General features: G+C 36.5%; 3 protein-coding genes across 4 annotated transcripts; 1 reads left to right on the top strand and 2 right to left on the bottom strand.

The window, feature by feature from the left end:
* The first annotated feature begins 649 nt into the window (after positions 1-649).
* On the top strand, positions 650-8991 carry enosf1 (enolase superfamily member 1). Its single transcript, XM_088071594.1, has 15 exons — positions 650-828; positions 910-1012; positions 2836-2951; positions 3856-3942; positions 4037-4063; positions 4150-4222; positions 4312-4350; positions 4542-4624; positions 5050-5172; positions 5245-5379; positions 6144-6185; positions 6275-6404; positions 7110-7209; positions 7297-7378; positions 8623-8991. Exons 1-15 carry the CDS (start codon positions 748-750, stop codon positions 8713-8715), a joined length of 1314 nt encoding a protein of 437 aa, XP_087927720.1. The 5' UTR covers positions 650-747; the 3' UTR covers positions 8716-8991.
* Positions 8885-12952, bottom strand: tyms (thymidylate synthetase). The gene is made up of 7 exons (XM_042514228.2): positions 12646-12952; positions 11694-11767; positions 11156-11330; positions 10275-10376; positions 9996-10171; positions 9819-9890; positions 8885-9296 (listed from the first exon to the last, which is right to left on the bottom strand). The coding sequence occupies exons 1-7, from the start codon at positions 12887-12889 to the stop codon at positions 9159-9161; spliced, it is 981 nt and encodes a 326-aa protein (XP_042370162.2). The 5' UTR covers positions 12890-12952; the 3' UTR covers positions 8885-9158.
* A 631-nt stretch (positions 12953-13583) lies between these two features.
* LOC121938412 (clusterin-like protein 1) lies at positions 13584-19544 on the bottom strand. Of its 2 annotated transcripts, none has more exons than XM_042481654.2 (8): positions 19253-19544; positions 17466-17569; positions 17222-17370; positions 16598-16768; positions 15959-16406; positions 15741-15869; positions 14823-15037; positions 13584-14264 (listed from the first exon to the last, which is right to left on the bottom strand). In XM_042481654.2, the coding sequence occupies exons 2-8, from the start codon at positions 17554-17556 to the stop codon at positions 14055-14057; spliced, it is 1413 nt and encodes a 470-aa protein (XP_042337588.2). In that variant the 5' UTR covers positions 17557-17569; positions 19253-19544; the 3' UTR covers positions 13584-14054. The 2 variants fall into 2 exon arrangements, with proteins under 2 accessions (XP_042337588.2, XP_087928154.1); XM_088072028.1 differs by lacking the exon at positions 19253-19544 and adding an exon at positions 19107-19172.

Genomic DNA, 19544 nt, shown 5'->3' with positions numbered 1-19544 from the left:
TAATTATCTGTTTAACAGTATGTTACAGAAAAAAATGTATATAATTTTTTTGCACTTTCTTAAGGTCATTTTGTGTTTTTGTTGTTTTATTTTTAGTTTTGTTTTATTTTTAGGTATTTCTCTTCTAACTTTTCCTAATTTCTTGCTAACTTTTTAGGCCATTTTTTTATTTTGCTCATTGCGCTCTTTCCCTGTTTCTGAAAAAAAAAAAAAATTCAAAGGTTGAAATGTTGTGATTTGACTCTTGGGAAAAACATAATGACAAAATTGACAAGAAATAACCCGCACACTGCAAAAAAAATGTGAAAGGTGACAAGAAAATGATATATGTCATATATTGTCAAAAAAATGAGAAAATATGTAGAAAACTATATTTAATTATATATTTAAAATGGTGTTAGAGAAAAAAAGGGAAAAATATATATACATTTTTAGCACATTCTTGAAGTGTTTTTTTTTTGTGTTTTTGTTTTATTTATAGGTATTTTTATTTTACCTTTTAACTAATGTCTTGCTCATTTTTGGACCATTAGTTAAGTTTCTCTTTGCCCTCCTTTGTTTTTTGTTTTTGTTTTTTTTGTTTTTGTTTTTTTTAAAAACATCTGAAGGGTTAAATGTCGTGATTTGTCCCTTTAAATGGTCAATGTTTAAACCAATGACAGGCTGAGGTGGGTGGGATCAACTTCTGCAGGTTACTTCAGAGGAAACTAAACGGTGTGTGAATTACAAGCACATTTCTGTACCAAAATGTTGCACAAAATTACTAATTTGACGGTCAGAGATGTGAGATTCCCGACGTCTCTGGAGCAACACGGCTCAGATGCGATGGTGAGAAACTTTTTGCAGCTGCAGCAACATAAAATAACTGCTAGTTTTTACATTTCTTCATTATAACTCTCCACCCTGCAGCACACAGATCCGGATTATTCAGCCGCGTATGTGGTCCTGCACACGGACTGCGGGCTGAAAGGCTTCGGCCTCACATTCACTCTGGGGAAAGGCACCGAAATCGGTAAGATTTACACCGTAAATGTTATAAAAGCAGCTCCAAAAGAAATTCACTATGTAGCTCAATTACACAAACCACTAATGTCACGCCAACTTTTGGTTACAATGTTGCTGTTGCGTTCACGTGCTCCTCTAAAGCTCCGACTGTCACGACTGCCACACTCCCAGTCATGTGCAGAGACCTCCAGCCTACACTTACTTAAAGGGGAACTTGCCCATTTTCAACATTTATAAGTTATTCCCGTGCTTTAAAAAAAATACAAAATTAGTAGTAAAATTGAACAGCTCTCTCCTTAACCCTTTAAAAAAACAGGATCGACATCTCTTTTCTCGTGCTGCGTTCAGAAGTCTCTCACAAATATTAAAACCTTTGAATAAATTGCGCTAATTTGTTTGATTTTCTTTCCAAAACACAGGAAAAAGGCAGTTAGCAACTTGGCAAGGAATGTTCTTCAAATTGTAAGAATTTAGTAGATTTACAACGTTTTTGGGTTGTTATTTTTTTCGTTTGTTGAAACATTTCCAGAAAACAGTATTTCCAATTAGCAAAATTATAAATCCAAAATAATTTTACAGAATTTGTAAGCTTTTGTTTTTATTTATTTTCTAACTTTGTGCAAAGTTGCACATTCACTGAAGAAAAAAGCTGCTTTTTTTCCTGAATTGCTGAGATTATTATCTCAAAATTATGAGAGGTTTTAAATGAAAAAGAAAAATATTTGACCTGTTCTTTGGTATTAATCAGATTATTATCAGGATAATGGAGAAAACCAAGCAGACTTTTTTCTGTGAAAAACTTTCTCAGAATTGTGAAATGAAAATTTCTCATTCAGAAAAACAGAGATAGTATTTTTTTTTCAAGTGAATGCATTACTCTTCTGTAAATTATTTTTATCCTGCAATACACAATAATCAACTTTAATACCTCACTCAACATTGACTTTTTACATCCAAACAAAAACACAAACGTACAAGACAAATTCAATATGGACACACACAAAAAATAATGGCAAACACATGTACCACTGCAATGTTACATTTAGGTATCAGAACAGTTTCCATGATTCCGACTGTATTTGAAGGCAGCATTTCTTTCTTCACGTGCATGGGGGCAAGGTTGAACCTCACACCGCCACCTTGTGTTTTGTGAAACACAATGCAACCGAGTTCAGGTGCATCTGTTCAAAGACAGTAAAAAGTAGAATTCAGCTTTATTTACACAGCATCAGTTTCATACTAACGTGTAGCTCAAAGTATTTCACACTGCAAAATTATAATTATATATAATAAAATATAATAATTAAAAAATGAAAAATAAAAAAAAATTGCAATGCAAAAATTTGAACAATAAAACAAAAGAAAATTTAAAAGCAATAATAAAAGTAAACAAAATAAAGAATAAAAGAATGTAAAATGAATTAAAACATGTAAAAATCAATGCTGGAAACAATTCTGTGCTAAAAGTTACAACAGTAAAACAATAAAATATTTAAAAGCAATTATAAGTCAATGAAATAATGTAAAATTGATTTTTTTAAAAAGCAAAAAAAAATCAATTATTAAAAAAATGCTATGCTAAAAATTAGAACAATAACATTTATAAAAGCAATAATAAAAGTCAATAAAATAAAAACTAAAATAATGTGAAATTGATTTAAAAAATGTTTTAAAAATTATAACAATTCTCAAAAATAAAAGCCAAATATAAAAAGTAGGTCTTAAATTTCCTTTTAAAAATACAGTGAGGTTTGTGGTAGATCTGAGGTTTTTCTGTCTCGAGCTTTCAGACTTCCAGAGGCTGACGTTGTGTCGATGTTAACCCCGCAGTGGTGTGTGCTGTGGAGGCCCTCGCTGCACTGGTTGTCGGGAAATCCCTGCAAGAGATTGTGAGCGACTTCCGTGGATTTTACCGCCTCCTGACCAGTGACGGCCAGATGAGATGGGTGAGAAAAACAGGCACACAGCCACTGAAAAGTAGAACATTAAAAGATCAAGGTAATGCTCAGAAACGCAGTCTGATACTTATCATACTTAGAACTGTTAATGGAAAAAACCCTGAGGTTTTTTTTTTTCTGTCATAGCATCATATTTCCTGCTGACATCACCTTGCTATACTTTTCCCAACATGGAGAGAGTGATTCACATCCTTTCATCATAAATCCTTTCACTGCATTTATTCTGATTTTAATACAATATCCTGCTGCTGCCTCCTCATCCAGAACACTACGACTCATGACCTCTTTTTGGTGCGACCTTTGTAATTCATAAAGGGGATTTCTACGGAGACCCCAAAATGTCCAGAAAGTTTTTTATTACTATTATTATTATTAAAATTATTATTATTATTAATAGTTTGCACGCTAAAGATAATTATTTTGTGTGCAAAATTACATCATCATGAGTGCGCAAGTTACAATCGTGTATGCAAAAGATTATTATCTTAAATAGTTTTCCAAAATAAAAGATAAAAAAGTTGTTCCTACCAGATAATAACATGTGCACACAACATAATGTGGCCCTGCAAGATAAGATTTTTTTTTTTAATCATCTTTTGGGATTTCAGGGGCTCACTTTACTTGTTACATTGTACTGACTTTTTTTGTATATTATTTTTGCCTTTATTTGAGAGGACAGTTTAACATGCAGCAAAGAACCAAGGTTGGAATCGAAACTACGGCCACTGCAGTGAGGACACAGCCTCTGTACATGGGGCGCCCGCTCTACCAACTGAGCTACTTGGATGATATACGCACATATAAATAAATAATGTATGCACAGTCTCTCCAGGAGGCATCACATCATCCATCCATCATTATCAGGTGACATTTTGAACTCTTGTCGATCCAGTTAGGTCCAGAGAAAGGAGTGGTCCACCTCGCTACAGCTGCGGTCCTGAATGCTGTGTGGGACCTGTGGGCGAGGACAGAGGGCAAGGTGGGGACAGTTTTATGATGCATAATTTGAAAAACACATTCAAAAGAAGCTTGCTATCGATGACTCACGAGCTGATGTCGTCATTTTTCCGCAGCCGCTTTGGAAGCTGCTGGTTGACATGGTGAGTCATGAGAAATTTAGATCTTTAAATTAACGTCCAGGAAGTGACCACGAGGGAAATGGGGTGTCTCATGTGTGTCATTTCAGGATCCAAAGCAGATTGTGTCCTGCATTGACTTCAGATACATCACTGATGCGCTCACAGAGGAGGAGGCTTTCGGTGAGACTGCTTTATGATGTCCAGCACAGTTTGGGAAAAATCCTTCTTTCTAAATGCATTACGCTCTCTGCTTCTGTCCTCTCACTCAGACATCCTCATGAAAGCGCAGGAGGGCCAGCAGCAGAGAGGTGAGCACACTAAAAAGAGTCATTAATTACAAGGTTGAATTGGATTTTGCAGAATGAAATTGCCTCTTTAGAAACTATCAGGAGTGCTTTTAGCCTGCATAATAGGCCCCTGCACTCCACGACTGCTCTATTAAAACACACTTCTCCTCGAGTGTTTATTACCTGTGTGGACTGCTTTTCTCGCCTCCCAGAGGAGCGCATGCTGACGGAGGGTTATCCCGCCTACACCACCTCCTGCGCATGGCTCGGATACTCAGACCAGCTGCTCAAACAGGTCTGTGTGCTGCAAAATGCACGTCATTTCTTAAAAGTATGCACGCAAATCCAGTCCAAACTCGGAGGAGGTTCTGTGCCAAACAGGAGTGAAAAGTAAAAAGGCAACGTTTCGAGCACAACTGCTCTTAATCAGACTAGATTTACAATGTGAGGCGTAAATGCGTATGTGAACAGTCATGTGACCAATCACGTGAACAAGATACACGTCAGTAAATGCATACCAATGACTAAAAACAAAATGTCACACTAAATACATGTGTAACTTTGTGTATAAATCTTGTACCTGGTTCTTAGTTCTTTTATTATCTGATGAAAAAAATATATATAATGGAACATTCAATCAATGTCTTGCGACCTCCGTAGTGTCCTAAATTTCTCAGGTTGGATGAATTGTTTTAAAATGACAAATGTGTGTTTCTGCAGCTTTGCACAGATGCACTGAAAAGCGGTTGGACCAAGTTTAAGGTGAAAGTCGGCGCTGATTTAGAGGACGACATCCGCAGGTGCCGCCTCATAAGAGAAATGATTGGACCCAACAACACTTTGGTACGGTCGCTTATGCTCCCGCTGTTGTACTAATGTCAGGAAATAAGTGAACTGAAGTGTGTTTTTGTTTAGATGATCGATGCTAACCAGAGATGGGACGTAGCCGAGGCCATCGGCTGGGTCACGAGCCTGGCGGAGTTCAAACCTCTCTGGATCGAGGAGCCCACGTGTCCTGATGACATCCTGGGTCATGCTGCTATCTCCAAGGTGAGATGCAGGTTTGATTTTGTAGCTTGCTTATGTGTTTATGATGTGGAGACGTGGACGGACTATGAGGCAGCGGGCCCCTGAGCACGCCATGTAAAAGGCCCCTGAGCAATTCCACAAAGAGAGCAAGACACCCAGACTGAAAGAGATGTAAAACGTTTCGTCTTTCTGCGTAATGTAATGTAATTTTATTTAGACAGGGACATTAAAACATTACCTTCATATCAAACTAGGAGAGATGCCATGTACCAGGTTTGAGCAGAATTGCTATTTTCCACCCGTAGTCTGTGGGCGTGTTGGTGAAACAATAAATTAATGACAGACTTGGATGTAAATAATTACATAATAATACAAACAATCACATTTTACATCCCCATATCCTAATCACGATAATTCACAAATTTGTGCAAGATTACAGCAATAAACTTATCAGGGAAGAGTCATTCCCACATCCTAAAACCAGTTTGCCCCCCTCCCAGCCCACAGCAGGTACAAATGTCTGCAAAATATGCATTTAGTGTATAAAAATTAGAAGTACAATGCTGCATAATCCCAAATCCTGTGAGGAGGGCTTAAAGGGACAGATGTGAAAACAGAGCAGAGGGTAAATACAGGCGATCTATCACAGGCAGTGTGAGGAAATTAAAGTGTTTTTCAAATGTTAAAGCATGTAAACATGTTCTGGTAGAAAATCCAAGTATAAACCCTTAACATTAACATCATAGGTCCCCTTTAAAGAGTGATTTTTCCCGTTGTTGTTGCAGGCTTTGGCTCCACTCGGGATTGGAGTGGCATCAGGAGAGCAGGTGAGAGCTCACGTTTGTTTCTACCATATTATACAAATCACTGACTGATGAACTGATATTTACTAGTCGCGTAACTGTTTTCTGTCCAGTGTCACAACAGGGTGATGTTTAAGCAGTTCCTGCAGGCGTCGGCCCTGCAGTTTGTCCAGATAGACGGCTGTCGGCTCGGCAGCGTCAACGAGAACCTGGCTGTGCTGCTGATGGCCCACAAGTTCCAGGGTAAGAGTCGAGACATGACAATATTTTTTTATTTAACCGAGCGTAAACAGTCGTCATATGAGTCAAAAATACAAATTTTTTTTAAAAAAAGGTTTTGTAGGTCAAAATGAAGTATAAACTTAAACGAAAAAAATGGTTTAAAAAAGATGAGAATTTGAAAAACATAAAGAAAAAGATCTTGTGAATTAGATATGTGAAATGGAAAAAGATCACTATGAGATTCAGGAACCAAATGTATATATTTGAAGCAAAATAGGAGAAATTGATTAAATATATAACACAAAGAGCTTTTTTTCCCTTTCTACTCTATTTCTCTCACCTGTCAGCTTTGTAATCCTGTAACATGAAATTACCGAATTTAACAAGCTATACACTTTTAATGAACTCTCCTGAATGGTTTATTATCATGCATATTTATTTATTTTAATTATTTCTTCTTTGTCTCTGTCTTTACTTGCATATATTTTTATGTAAGGCCTTTGTCAGTAATTTCTTTGTATGTTATTGGATTAGTTTAACTTAAAAAATACAACAAAAAAATAACATTAAAAGAAACTCATTTTTTTCTGTTTAACTAGTCATATATTATATATATTCATTATTTTTGTGTCGTATTTATCTCAGTCTTGTGTCAGAGCCCACAGTATAGGTGAGATATCTTTATAACAATATGGCTATAACACACATACTTGTCTCTTCCTGTAGTGCCAGTTTGTCCTCATGCTGGAGGAGTCGGTCTCTGCGAGCTCGTCCAGCATCTGATTCTGTTTGACTACATCTGTGTCTCCGGAAGTCTCAGCAACCGGTAAGAACAGACTTTGTTTTTGTCGCTATTTTAAGCTCTCGACTGTAAACGACGAATTATAATCAGCGCTGCTTTTTTTCTTTCCAGAATGTGTGAATATGTGGATCACCTCCATGAACACTTCATCAGTCCTGTGGTGATTCATGACGCCCACTACATGCCTCCCAAGGTAAGATGAAGTACAGATGGAAATCATAATTTACCAAAATAAATCACTGCATTGCTCTAAAAAAATGAAAACAAAACAAATGTTCTTGATATTTTCGGCTAGTGGAAGAAGTACTCAGATCCTCAAGTAGAGGTAATACAAGCAAAAGTCCTGCATTCAAGATTTTACTTGAGTTAAAGTACATCATCAAAATATACTTAAAGTGCCATGTAGAGAATGGCTCATTGTAGGATATTATTATTTATTTATAATTATTAATACATGAACATGTGCATAACTTTGATGTGGCAGCTCTTTTATTGCTGGGTGGCTTGTCAATTTCAACAAGAGAACAATAAAATTAGTTATCTTTATCCACGATAAAAAATGAACGAGTGAGATGCTGAATTAGTTCATTAAAATAAATATTTCATCTTAATTAACCCTTTAAAACCTGGATCGACATCACTTTTCTTGTGCTGTCAGACACCTTTCTCAAGCACTTCAACCTTTGAAACTGATGTGATTTCTTTCAAAAACATTAGAAAAAAACAATCACTAACTTCGCATGAAATTTTCCCAAAAGTGACTAAAGATTTTGGGAAAGACAAAGAAATGACCTGAAAATTAGCTTTAAAGGAGAGATAATAATTAGAAAATCAGCAAATAACTAGGGGAAATATCAAGAAAACTATTTTTATAAATATTTTAATTATATATTATATTGTATAAAATGTATATTTACTTTTTCCCTTTTTTAAGGTCATTTCCTGTTTTTGTTCCTTTACTAATTTCTGGTCATTTTCATGTAGATTTTTACTATTTTCTCGCTCATTCTTGGGTCATCTAGTTCAGTACATTATTGCCTTTTTAATGTTTTTGTGAGAAATTAAGCCGATTTGCTTTAGGGTTCAAAGGGTGGGGACAAACTTACACATGAAGTTTTGTGGGGCGGGCAACACTAACACAAATGTGTTTACTGAAAAGTAATGTCACAGAGAAACTGACACCATATTTTGCAGAAAGTATCAAAACTCAAAGGAGCCAGTACTGTGAAAAATAAACAGTCTGCCCATCACGATAATGTATTTCTTGATTATGTTCTGTATTATTAATCTGTGGAGTAGAAGTATAAATCAGCATTCAAATGGAAACACTACAAGAACAAGTACCTTAAAGTTGTACCTAAGTGCAGTACTTGAGTAAATGTACTTCCACCACTGCTTCAGGCACTACTCTGAGTACACTGTGCTTACTGTCCTCAGGATCCAGGCTACTCTTGTGAGATGCTGGAGTCATCAGTGCAGAGTCACCAGTACCCTGAAGGACATGTGTGGCAGCTGCACAAAAACAAATGAGGACTTAATCTGAAATATTTTACTTCAGGCTCTTTTAGACTCGTGATTACACGAATCAACCGCGAGAGCAGAAATGTAGCAGACACCGTCAAACTCAAACCGTTGTAGATGAAACTTGTGTTGTGCGGTTCAGCTCCTGTCGGGCCAATAATTCACTACAAATCAAACCGACACTTGTATCGTCTTTATTTGCAAATTAATATTTAAAACGGCTCAAACTGGCATTTCACTGGAAAACTAACGAACCAAATTTTAAATAAAAACCAGTTAGCTATTTGTGATTTTGATGAACTGAACTTTTTAAATATATATAGTCTTTCTAAAAATGGTTCATGAAAGACACATACAGTACATATAAAGCAACGTGATAAAACATTTTCAAGCACTTGCCCACTACCACACACACTGAATTTATCCCTCATCACCATTAAATTGTGTTTTTTTTACACAGCCATCTGCATTTTAATGGTAGGGTGAGGGTTGTAGTCGCAGATCTCAAAGTCCTCCGCTCGGAAATCATCGATACTCTCCACTTTTCTCAGGATCTTCAGCTTGGGGAAGGGCCGGATCTCTCTCTGCAGCTGCAAATTCGACAAATATGTGAGTTTGTAAGCAAGTGGTGAGCAGTTAGACGGAAAGTTAGGCCACGTTTAGACGAAAACAGCACTGCTAAAAATGGAAAACTCTTTCCTTTGCATTCTTTTTAATTTTTTTTTATTTTAACCATTTATTCCTACTACTGGTGCATACATGTAACCAAATACAAAGTCAACAAAACAATGATATGGATTAGATAAAATTAAGAAAGCAACAACATTAATGAACATAAAAATACTTAAACAAAAACAAAAAAAATTCACATGTTAACATTGTGAAAACGATCCTCGTGTGCACGTATCTGCACTTTGCCAGTTTACACGGCAACAGAAGGAGTGGCGTTTTCAAAAATTTGCACTCTGAAATCGTATTTCAAAAGTTTGTGTTTTCAAGCCGCCAAAACGCCGTCGTCGTGTGAACGAAAAGGCCAAACTGTTAAAAATGTTTAACATTTCATGCAAGAACCGCTGACGTGTAAAGAGCTCCTCAGTCTTTAACTAACCCACCTGCACTTTCAGAGGTTCGATGTGGTTGATGTAGATGTGAGCGTCTCCCAGAGTGTGAACAAAGTCGCCAGGCTGAAGAGACAGAAAAACAAAAAGATGAAAAAAACACATGGCAGGTGAAGTTAGCACACAACAAAACGCTGAAAATAAGTTTTAACAAAAGCTCGCCGCTCTGACCTTGAGCCCTGTGATGTGTGCGATCATGTAGGTAAGAAGTGCGTAGCTGGCGATATTGAAAGGCACCCCGAGGCCCATATCGCCGGAGCGCTGGTACAGCTGGCACGACAGCTCGCCGTCACACACGTAGAACTGACACAGGGCGTGGCACGGCGGCAGAGCCATGAGGGGCAGGTCTGCAACATCGTGAGAGGACGAAATTTAAAATGATTGAACGTCACTATAATTTGATGTGAAGAAAACACTTTTGGATCATTTTTAATCGAATGAATGCCGCACCTTTGGGGTTCCAGGCACACATGATGATCCGTCTGTCCTCTGGATTCTTTCTGATGGTGTCGATGACCTTCTGCAGCTGGTCGACACCTTGTCCTGTGTAATCTGTTAAAGGATAAAAGATATAAAGAGATAAAAAAAAAAATAATAACTTAGGTTTTATGCACAGTAATCTGTGTAGCTACCACCATTCAATAAGCCAAATACGTTCCATTTATTTCAGGAAATATGCTTATTTGCTGTTTTGCAAAGAGAATGATAAAATAATTTCCTGCACCCAACCGAGCAATAGTCGTTACCTCCTATGTTAGTTTAATGTTTTGGTTTTTGTACAGATTAAACAAACTTTAGAGGTACTTGTAAGCTAATTTTGTGACTTTCATGTCAGCACTTCCTCTCTTTTCCATTCTTTACACTAAGATAACTGTCTGCTGTGTTATAAGTTCAAATGAGTAATATTAATCTTTGTATCTAACACAAAATGTTTATTTAACAAAATGACTTATGTAGACGTTATTTTTGTGCATGGTGCACTCTTATTTTTATTTCCAACGACAGTCCTATTTATTAAAATAGAGGCCTAACTGCAATTCTCTATGGAGATCTACCCACAATCAGTTCACTTCTCTTACAAAAAGCATCCAATTAAAAGTTGTGATTAATCGCCTACATGCCCCTCTTAGCTGCATTTGCACGTGATTTTGATCATATAGAAAAATCCAGAAAAATGTAATTGTTGTGGATGGATGCCAACAATATAAATTAAAAAAATAGAGATGCCTGAAAACCTTCAACGCTAGCATGTGTGCGATTGTAAATATGTAATTTTATCTGCGATGCGACTCTCATTCACTTAACAGTAAACTGCGTGTGGCAAACCGTACCTGCGTGCATGTTTTTGTACTCGGCACCGTAGTGCCTCCACTGGAAACCGTACACAGGCCCGAGGTCGCCCTCCTCCCTCTCTGTGAACCCGAGGTTGTCCAGGAAGTCCCGTGACCCGTTGGCTTCCCAAATCTTCACCCCTTTCTCTGAGAGCTCCTTGGCATTCGTTGACCCCTGTGACGACACAAGAGAGATCAGAGCCCAATTCAGAGATTTTAAAACCCAAAATCTGCTTATAAACATAAAGCAAAGTTCACCTAAATTATTAAAAAAAATATATATCATATTGTCTTTTGAAGTATGTCACCATAAAGATATTTAGGTGCTCATTTGTTGAGATTTTAATAGACTTTTTTTTTTTTATGCGTCTTTCTTCCATGTGTGGATATGTCAAAATCTAAGCCATCAAACCCAAAACTATGTGCATGACTATATACCACTATGAGAAAGTGAGAAAATGTTATTTTTCTAAAATGATAAATGCAAATTGACCCCCTAAAAATGTCTAAATCTTGTCTTATCATCTCAATTCCTCACCTTAATAAACCACAGCAGTTCTTCAAGGATCCCTCTCCAAAACACTCTTTTGGTTGTCAGCAGGGGAAACTGATCTACAGAAAAACAAAAACAGGTTATTTGATATTTACTGACAACATTTATTACAGAAATATATATATTTATATATTTTTTTGCAGTGGTGGAAAATAATTTAAGTACATCATATAGCCTGAAAGATGCTGGGCTTGAGGCTACCACAGAACTGACATTTTTACATAAAAATATGCACATAATCATGTCACAGAAGATCCCTTAAAAATGTATTAAAAATTAGGATTGAAATGTGAATGGGCAAACTTCTGTTGAAATAAACTAAGTTATCAGTGCTCCCTGGTGGACAAACTGTGGAAGTGACCACAACAATATCTATGGCATTTCTGCACCAATATATCTGTAATCAGCTAATTTCAGCAGAATAATCAGTCAGGTCCTGTACTGTGTATTTATGCAAATACTTAAATACTTTTACTTTACTTGAGTATTTTCATTCCACGCTATTTTAAACTGCTACTCCACTAAAATACAGAATTATTGTACTTCCTAGTTCACTCTAGTACTTGACGAGTATATATTCGGTATTTAGTCGTTACTTTGCAGATTTGAGATATTGATAAGAAACTACGATCATTTATTTTTTTTAAAAAGCACTATTGATTGATAAAACTACCAAACAGTGTGTAAATCACTTAAAATTGTCTCTTGACCATTATCTGTCATATAAAGGGAACAATATTATTTAAATAACAAATTTAGCCTATTTGAGATACTTTTTAAGATACTGTTGGATAATGTTGAACTCTCATTTATGAGTATTTTTACATTATGGTACACATTTAGGTTTTTAAAAAGCTGAAGACTTCCTCTATGTTTGTTACCAGCATCCACATATAAACCGTTTAAACACCAAAACAACAAATACAGTAAAACAAACCTCGCAGACTATATCTGGCCTGAGCCCCAAACACAGAGATGACTCCGGTCCCGGTCCGGTCCCCCTTTCTGCGGCCGTGCTGCAGGATGTACTCGATCTGATCCAGATACCCGCGTTCATCACACAAAACACCGAAGCTCCTCTTCTCCTCCGCCGCTGGCCGGCTCTCCGGTTTGCAGCTTTCTGCTGTGTGGATCTCTGAAGTGGCGGGCATTTTCGTTAACCGGAGAGTGCGCGATGTCATCCGGAGAAGCGTTGTTTTACTCTGGACTTTTCGCGGGTTATTTTCCCAACACTGACTGCTTCTTCCGTTACGAAACAAAATCTCGCGAGAATACAAAAAAAGCGCGTCCTGCTTTTTTCCCCTCTCTTTTTAAATTTAAAAATAAACAAACAAAAAACATGATAGATGGAAAGAAATAATATGTAATTATAGAAAAATAGAAAATTAAAAAATAGAAAAATAATATTTAAAAATATGTATACTATATACATATTATAATATATGCATATATACACACACATATATATATATATATATATATATATATATACTTAAAAAGTACTGCATCTTACTGTACAAAATATTGCTTTTTTCCCTCTCTTTTAACTTTAAAAATAAACAAACAAACAAAAAACATGATAGATGGAAAGAAATAATATGTAATTATAGAAAAATAGAAAAATAATATTTAAAAATATGTATACTATATACATATTATAATATATACATATATATATATATATATATATATATATATATATATATATATATATATATATATATATATATATATATATATATGTATACTTTTAAAAAGTACTGCATCTTACTGTACAAAATATTGTATAATGTAAGGAAAAAGCTTCAACCTTTTAAGCAAAAAAAGGGACCACAAAATATTTTTTATAGTAATAGCAAAAAATAAAGAAAAATATATCATTATAATTTTTTAATATACAGTATATGTATGCACATAGATAGATAAATAGAAATATAATGAATAAGAATGTAAGCTGTGTATCTAACGATGCATTTTCTAGTTTTACAGCAAAAATAAAACAGCTTAATGACTCATTAATTTGACTCATTCCACGTCTTAAGATAATATATGAATGCTGTAATATCCACATTACTTACATTACTTACATAAAGTCAGTAAACTCAAATATTCTCATGGCATTGATGCATTTAATCTTTTCATACAAAGTCAATTAAGCATTAAATGTACGATTTTTTCTCAGTTACCTAATCATTTCAGATTATAACATTTGCATTATGTCTCTCCGAATAGGATTACTTTTGAAGAAATACACTAGGATTTTTCAGTGATTTGGATTTATCACAATTCATTTTACTCAAATGCATTTGGAGCTCTGCCAGGCGAAGATGGGATCCACATACTTAATTAAGCCACAGTACTGCCTCGATCAATATCTCTTATCAGTCGTTTATGGAGCATCAGAGCCTCCTGAGCTACATATTGGATAAAAGCAGGGTCATCCACCTCCAGCTCTGCTGGGACTGAGACAGTTATTGGAGCTGAGTCCAGTACAGTTACAACCACAATGCTGTCTGTTTTTGGTGTGATGGTCCTCAGCTGCTGCTGTGGATTCACCTGAAAAAAGAAAATAAGATCATCCTTTATTAGTTTCACAGCAGGAAAATTTGCATCATTACAGCAGCAGAGGGGATAGTGCAAAACAAGAAGCATCAGTAAAAAGCACAGAGCAATATAAAAAGTAATCAGTGAAAAAGCAGAAAATCATAAGTAGGCCTAGACGGTGTGAATTCATATTATTGCACATGGAGGGAATATATAATACTGTTAAGTTTGTAAAAGAGAGAAACTGCAGCAGTTTGTGTAATGCAACAAATAATTATCTGGCTCATCTGCCACAGCCCTAATTATCAGACACATTTTTTGGCCATATTATGTTTATAGCTAATCTTTCTTTGTTATTGGTTTTAGAGCTTTAATTAATTTAATAAATTTTTACGAAAGGATTAAAATAATAGGATTATTTCTGAATGCTCTTTGACAAACAGATTTCCATTTTGAAGGTAGGATTAACTGTAAATAAAATAAAGTGCATTTGGCATTTAGTAACCCCCATAACATCTCAAATTAACTACAGTAAGATGAAGTCTGACACACTCAAAATCACAAACGTACCGTGATCACACTGAAGATGTTGTGTGGGCTCGCTGAGCTGTTGGACAGCTGGCTGACCCAGCCGTACTTGTCGTTCATGTTGCTGAGCCATCTCTGTGTGTCGGCTGTGTGTCTCTGGACCAGCCGCAGTCTGTCGTTGTACTGCTGTTGGGAGGCGTTGAGCAGCATCTGCATCTCCTCCATCTCAGACTGCAACTGCTGGACGCTGGGGCACTCTAAATGATCACAGACAGAAAAGTGTGCATTAATCCAGGTGTACACAGTGAAGCCAAGAACAGTCAAACTATCCAACTATATCTTTTTTTTTTTTTAATCAGCTATTTCATATATTAGACAATGACAATAGTAGATTATTGTATCATTGTGAGTGCCGGCTATGATAAAATCGAGGATTTTTTAAGAGATGAAATGATGAGTTGATTCATTCACAGAAAATTAATTTCAGAAAGATTAATTTAAATTTAGTTGTACAGCAAATAATGCCAAAATATATTAGCATATCTTCTTAAATGTGAGAATTTGCATTTCTCTGTATTTTTTTTATCTGCATAAGTATATATTTAACAAATTAAGTATGAAACAAGCAACCTGAAGATTTCACAGGCTCTGAGAAAGTGTGATTTTTGCCTTTTTAGAATTATATTTTTTTTGTTTTACATTTTATAAACTAAACAGTTAATCAAATAGTCTAATTAACAAATATTTGATGATGGATTTTCCACTCATTTTGTCTATTAATTCCAATTAAAGGATGAGATCATGAAATTAAGATTTCAAGGTGAAGGAGGCTGCAGTTTAAGGTCCTGATCAGAATATTTTTTGCATACTTGCATTACATGTGCATGTATGACTGCTAAATCTAGATCAGGAACCAATAGCGCCTGCTAATGAAAACACATTTATGCACCAGTTATTTACCTTTTACCAGGTAATCTTCACACGCCTCACACAAGCTTTGAAGCTGCCAGCACTCTGATGTTTGTCTGCGGAGCCGTCCGCATAGATATCTGTTCTGGGACTGTCCCAAAGCAGAGAGGGAATCTGTATCTTTGTAGATAAACATACAAAAACAGAATGTTACAGAGGAAATCATTATTTTTATGTACAAATTTGGTGCTACGAATGACACCAGATACCTGCGCTTGGTTGCTGAAAGTCCTCCTCTGCTTCTTGTATCTCCTCAAACACTTCAGCCACCGTGGAGCTGAATTCTTTCAGCACGTTCCTCCCAAAGTCAGAAACTGAATCAAAGATCTGATCCAGAGCCACGGACCCGAAGAAACCAGCACTCGAGCTACCCTGCATCCCCGACAGCGGGCTGGGCCGGACCTCTGTGGTGAAGGCCGACAGGAAGGGATGCCCCAACACCTGTTGCATCTGTTTCACCAGTATGGCGCTCTGGTTGTAGAGGAGGCTGATGTTTGACTGCAGCTGGCTGAAGGATGTGTCTGCCTGCAGAAGCTCCAGATCTGCTGCATCTTCTGTGACCTGGTTGTCAGGTGAGTTTGTGCGATCCGCAATGTCCTCATAAACATGCTCTGTGGCGTCCAGCTGGGCGGCCATTTTCCTGAAAAATTCCTCCACCTGCGGAGATATTCATAGAGGAATCATCGTGTCAGGAGCGTGTTACAACTCAGTCTTAATGACCAGTGTTTATGATTTAAGGGAGAAATGATATATAATTATATATTATTCTCATTAGTTTACACACTGGACCTTTAATTTTGATCATAATGAACATTTAAGAGAGAGAAGGGAATATGCTTAGGTCAAACCTTGATTGAGAAATAAGCGAAGCCACGGCGACACGTAGAGGTATAAAAGGCCTTACAAGTATCTTCAAGACAAGGTCGACACTCTTCAAAAGAAGATTTGGTTAAGTCTCGACATTGCTTCTCAGCCTCCTCTAGTTTCTGCTCCGTTTCCCGAACCAGCTGCATCGCCCCCTGAAGGAACCCCAAAACAAAAAAAACTATGTCACAGATACATTACCTCTTAATAACCCAGAGAGGATAAGATGTGGTTGAGAGCCTTGGCACAAAGCCTTTTATTTTGAAATGACATTTTAAAAAAGCAGATTCATCCACAGGCAGTTCATTTATCCTGAATGCAGTAAAACTAGACTCCCTAAACTTGCTTTCCCCATTCATTATTCACTGTCTGCTTTGAGGTTTTCTTTGTGTGGCTTTGCCTTCATGAGGCAGAAAATATGTCACGGCCTTCAGAATAACACACAAAGACTGGCATGTTACTGCTCAGCTGCACTGGTCATGGTCTGTGAAAAGTTCTTGTGTTTAAACACAGCCTGACTGTGTGGTATTTTTAACATCAGGAACTATTAGTGTGAGTAGAAAAGGTCTGCAGAGGCTTAATGGATTTAGCAGAAACACAGTGTTTACCGTCTTCTTGTCACTGCTGTGTCTCAGGGCATCCATGAGATGTCTGTGCTTCTCCTCTTTTTTCTCCATCGTCTCCTTCACCTGCTTCACCCCGAGGAGAGCTCGCTTTATCTCCTCATCGACACACTGCTCTCCCGCTGCAGACAGCTCTGCACACGCCAATGAAACATACTGCTATTAAGTTATGCAACTCATTTCAACAAGAAAAAGTGCTTTAGATGTAGTTTTCTGCAGAACGTCTCACTTTTCAGTGTTTCCTCGCTCAGTAGAGGAGAGTCAGCAGCACAGAGCAGAACTTGAGTGATGCAAAGAGTTTGAACAAGCAACGTCTTCATCCTGTGCTGACCTCTGTAAAAAAAAAAAAAAATTTAAAAAAAGGTGCAGAATTTACTTATTTTTCTTTCACGGAGTACCACACAGCACCATGCATGGATTACTGAGAAGGACTATGTGGCACAGGTCAAGGTCGCACTCATAATGAGTGAGAAACAAAAAGACCGCAAAGGAACTGAAAAGAGACACAAAATAACTATAAAAGAGGCAAAACAACCACAAAAGACAAAAAACTACAAAAAAGGGACACAAAAACTTTCTTCAAAGGGACACAAAGTAACTTCAAAGAGACACAATCATTTCAAAGAGACATGAAACAAGTACAGAGACACCGAAAATGACACAAAATCACTCCAAAGAGACACAAAATGATAAAAAAGACACAAAATCAACCTCAGAGACATAAAGAAATGACAAAAACACACTAAACGACCAAAAAATCCCAAAATTAGCTAAAAAGAGACACAAAAAGACCACAAAGAGATGCAAAGGAACAGCAAACAGACACAAAATAACTACATAAAGTGGCAAAACAACCACAAAGAGACAAGACATATAAGACATATTTGAGAGGTGGTGGGGGGTTTGCTTTTCTGTGCCCTGGGATGCATTTGCTCATAATCCGGCCCTGCATAGTACCAAGAGTAATTTGAGTTTCTGGTTATGCATCTGCCACAAGGTGGTGGCATTTCTCAAACATTTTAATATAGAGGCCTTTTAAAAAATTTAATGCAACATGATGGGCAACTAATTATCCCAGTGTTGATTAATTAGTGCGAAATATCACATCATTGTAAAGTGGGATACACATAACTACCAAAAGAAATCCCCATTAACAATAGCTACTGTAATCAATGGGTCTAATCACATTACATAACGAGACTAATGACCATAATACACTGCAGTTTAATTACTTATTATAAGTTGGCAAAATCACAAAAGCTCAATTTTCTATTTTTATTTTTCCATAGTAAATTTGTTGGAATAGTCTTATTCTAGCACCTTTAAAGGTTGACTGTAGACATTGCACATGTGCACACTGTGACCTGTGTGTATGTGTCAATCATCACAATTCAAAGAAAAAACAAAATAGAATGAAATCTTAAATAGAAATCACCAAAATCTGGCACTGAACATATCCACATAAAATTAAAAAACCATATCCTTATGTCTTTTTGATGCAAATTCTTTTCATTAACCTTCACCATAAATGCAGATCATTACTGTGTACAGTGTCCACGCTTGATGTTTGCATGCATCTTATTAACTGTATTTAATGCTTCCTTAAAATACCTCCTCCAAGTGTACTGTTACAGAGTTAAATATGGCTAAATATAGCACATAAAAAATCAAAAGACGTATTCACTGTCACCTCTTTTTCTTAAAACAGAAAGCACAGACAACCTATAAAACAAAACAAATAATGCACAAAAGTCTACAAAGACATTTCTAACTTCTCCCCAAAAACTATCTAAGGTTTTAACTTGAGACACAGCAACAAGAACACAAAAAAAGACAAAGAAAAAACAACACTAGTTAAATCTGACTTTACCAATTTAATGTACCAGGTGCCAGTACAAACAGAAAGGGGCCCCAGACTTGTTTGAAAACATCTTCTCTCCTCACTGAAACGTGGATATCCTACATGCAAAACAGACATGAAATAAATTGGAAAATATTTTTAAATAGTACATTTACCTTGACAACTACAAAAACACTGGACTCCACAACAGAATAAGCAGCAGGTTGTGCAGTTGGAGAGATGAGACTGAGGCTGCTTCCTCGAAGGATTGTTCTATTTTTATGGATCTACTCACCAGCGCAGATCCTATTAGTGTGTTTGCATTATTAAGCCTTACGCGCGCAGCATAACTACAGATCAGATGGGCTTTAAAGCGAAGTACATATTACATGCTCAATTGTTTGCAGGTGGTCTATCTCATTTAATTGTCTCTCCACATACTAAAACTTTCTGCTCTAATCTCCATCA

The sequence above is a fragment of the Plectropomus leopardus genome, chromosome 21 (assembly GCF_026936395.1).
Source record: "Plectropomus leopardus strain MGB_pleo_1.0 chromosome 21, ASM2693639v1, whole genome shotgun sequence".
NCBI classification, from domain to species: domain Eukaryota; kingdom Metazoa; phylum Chordata; class Actinopteri; order Perciformes; family Serranidae; genus Plectropomus; species Plectropomus leopardus.
This window is presented reverse-complemented; position numbering and strand designations above follow the sequence as displayed.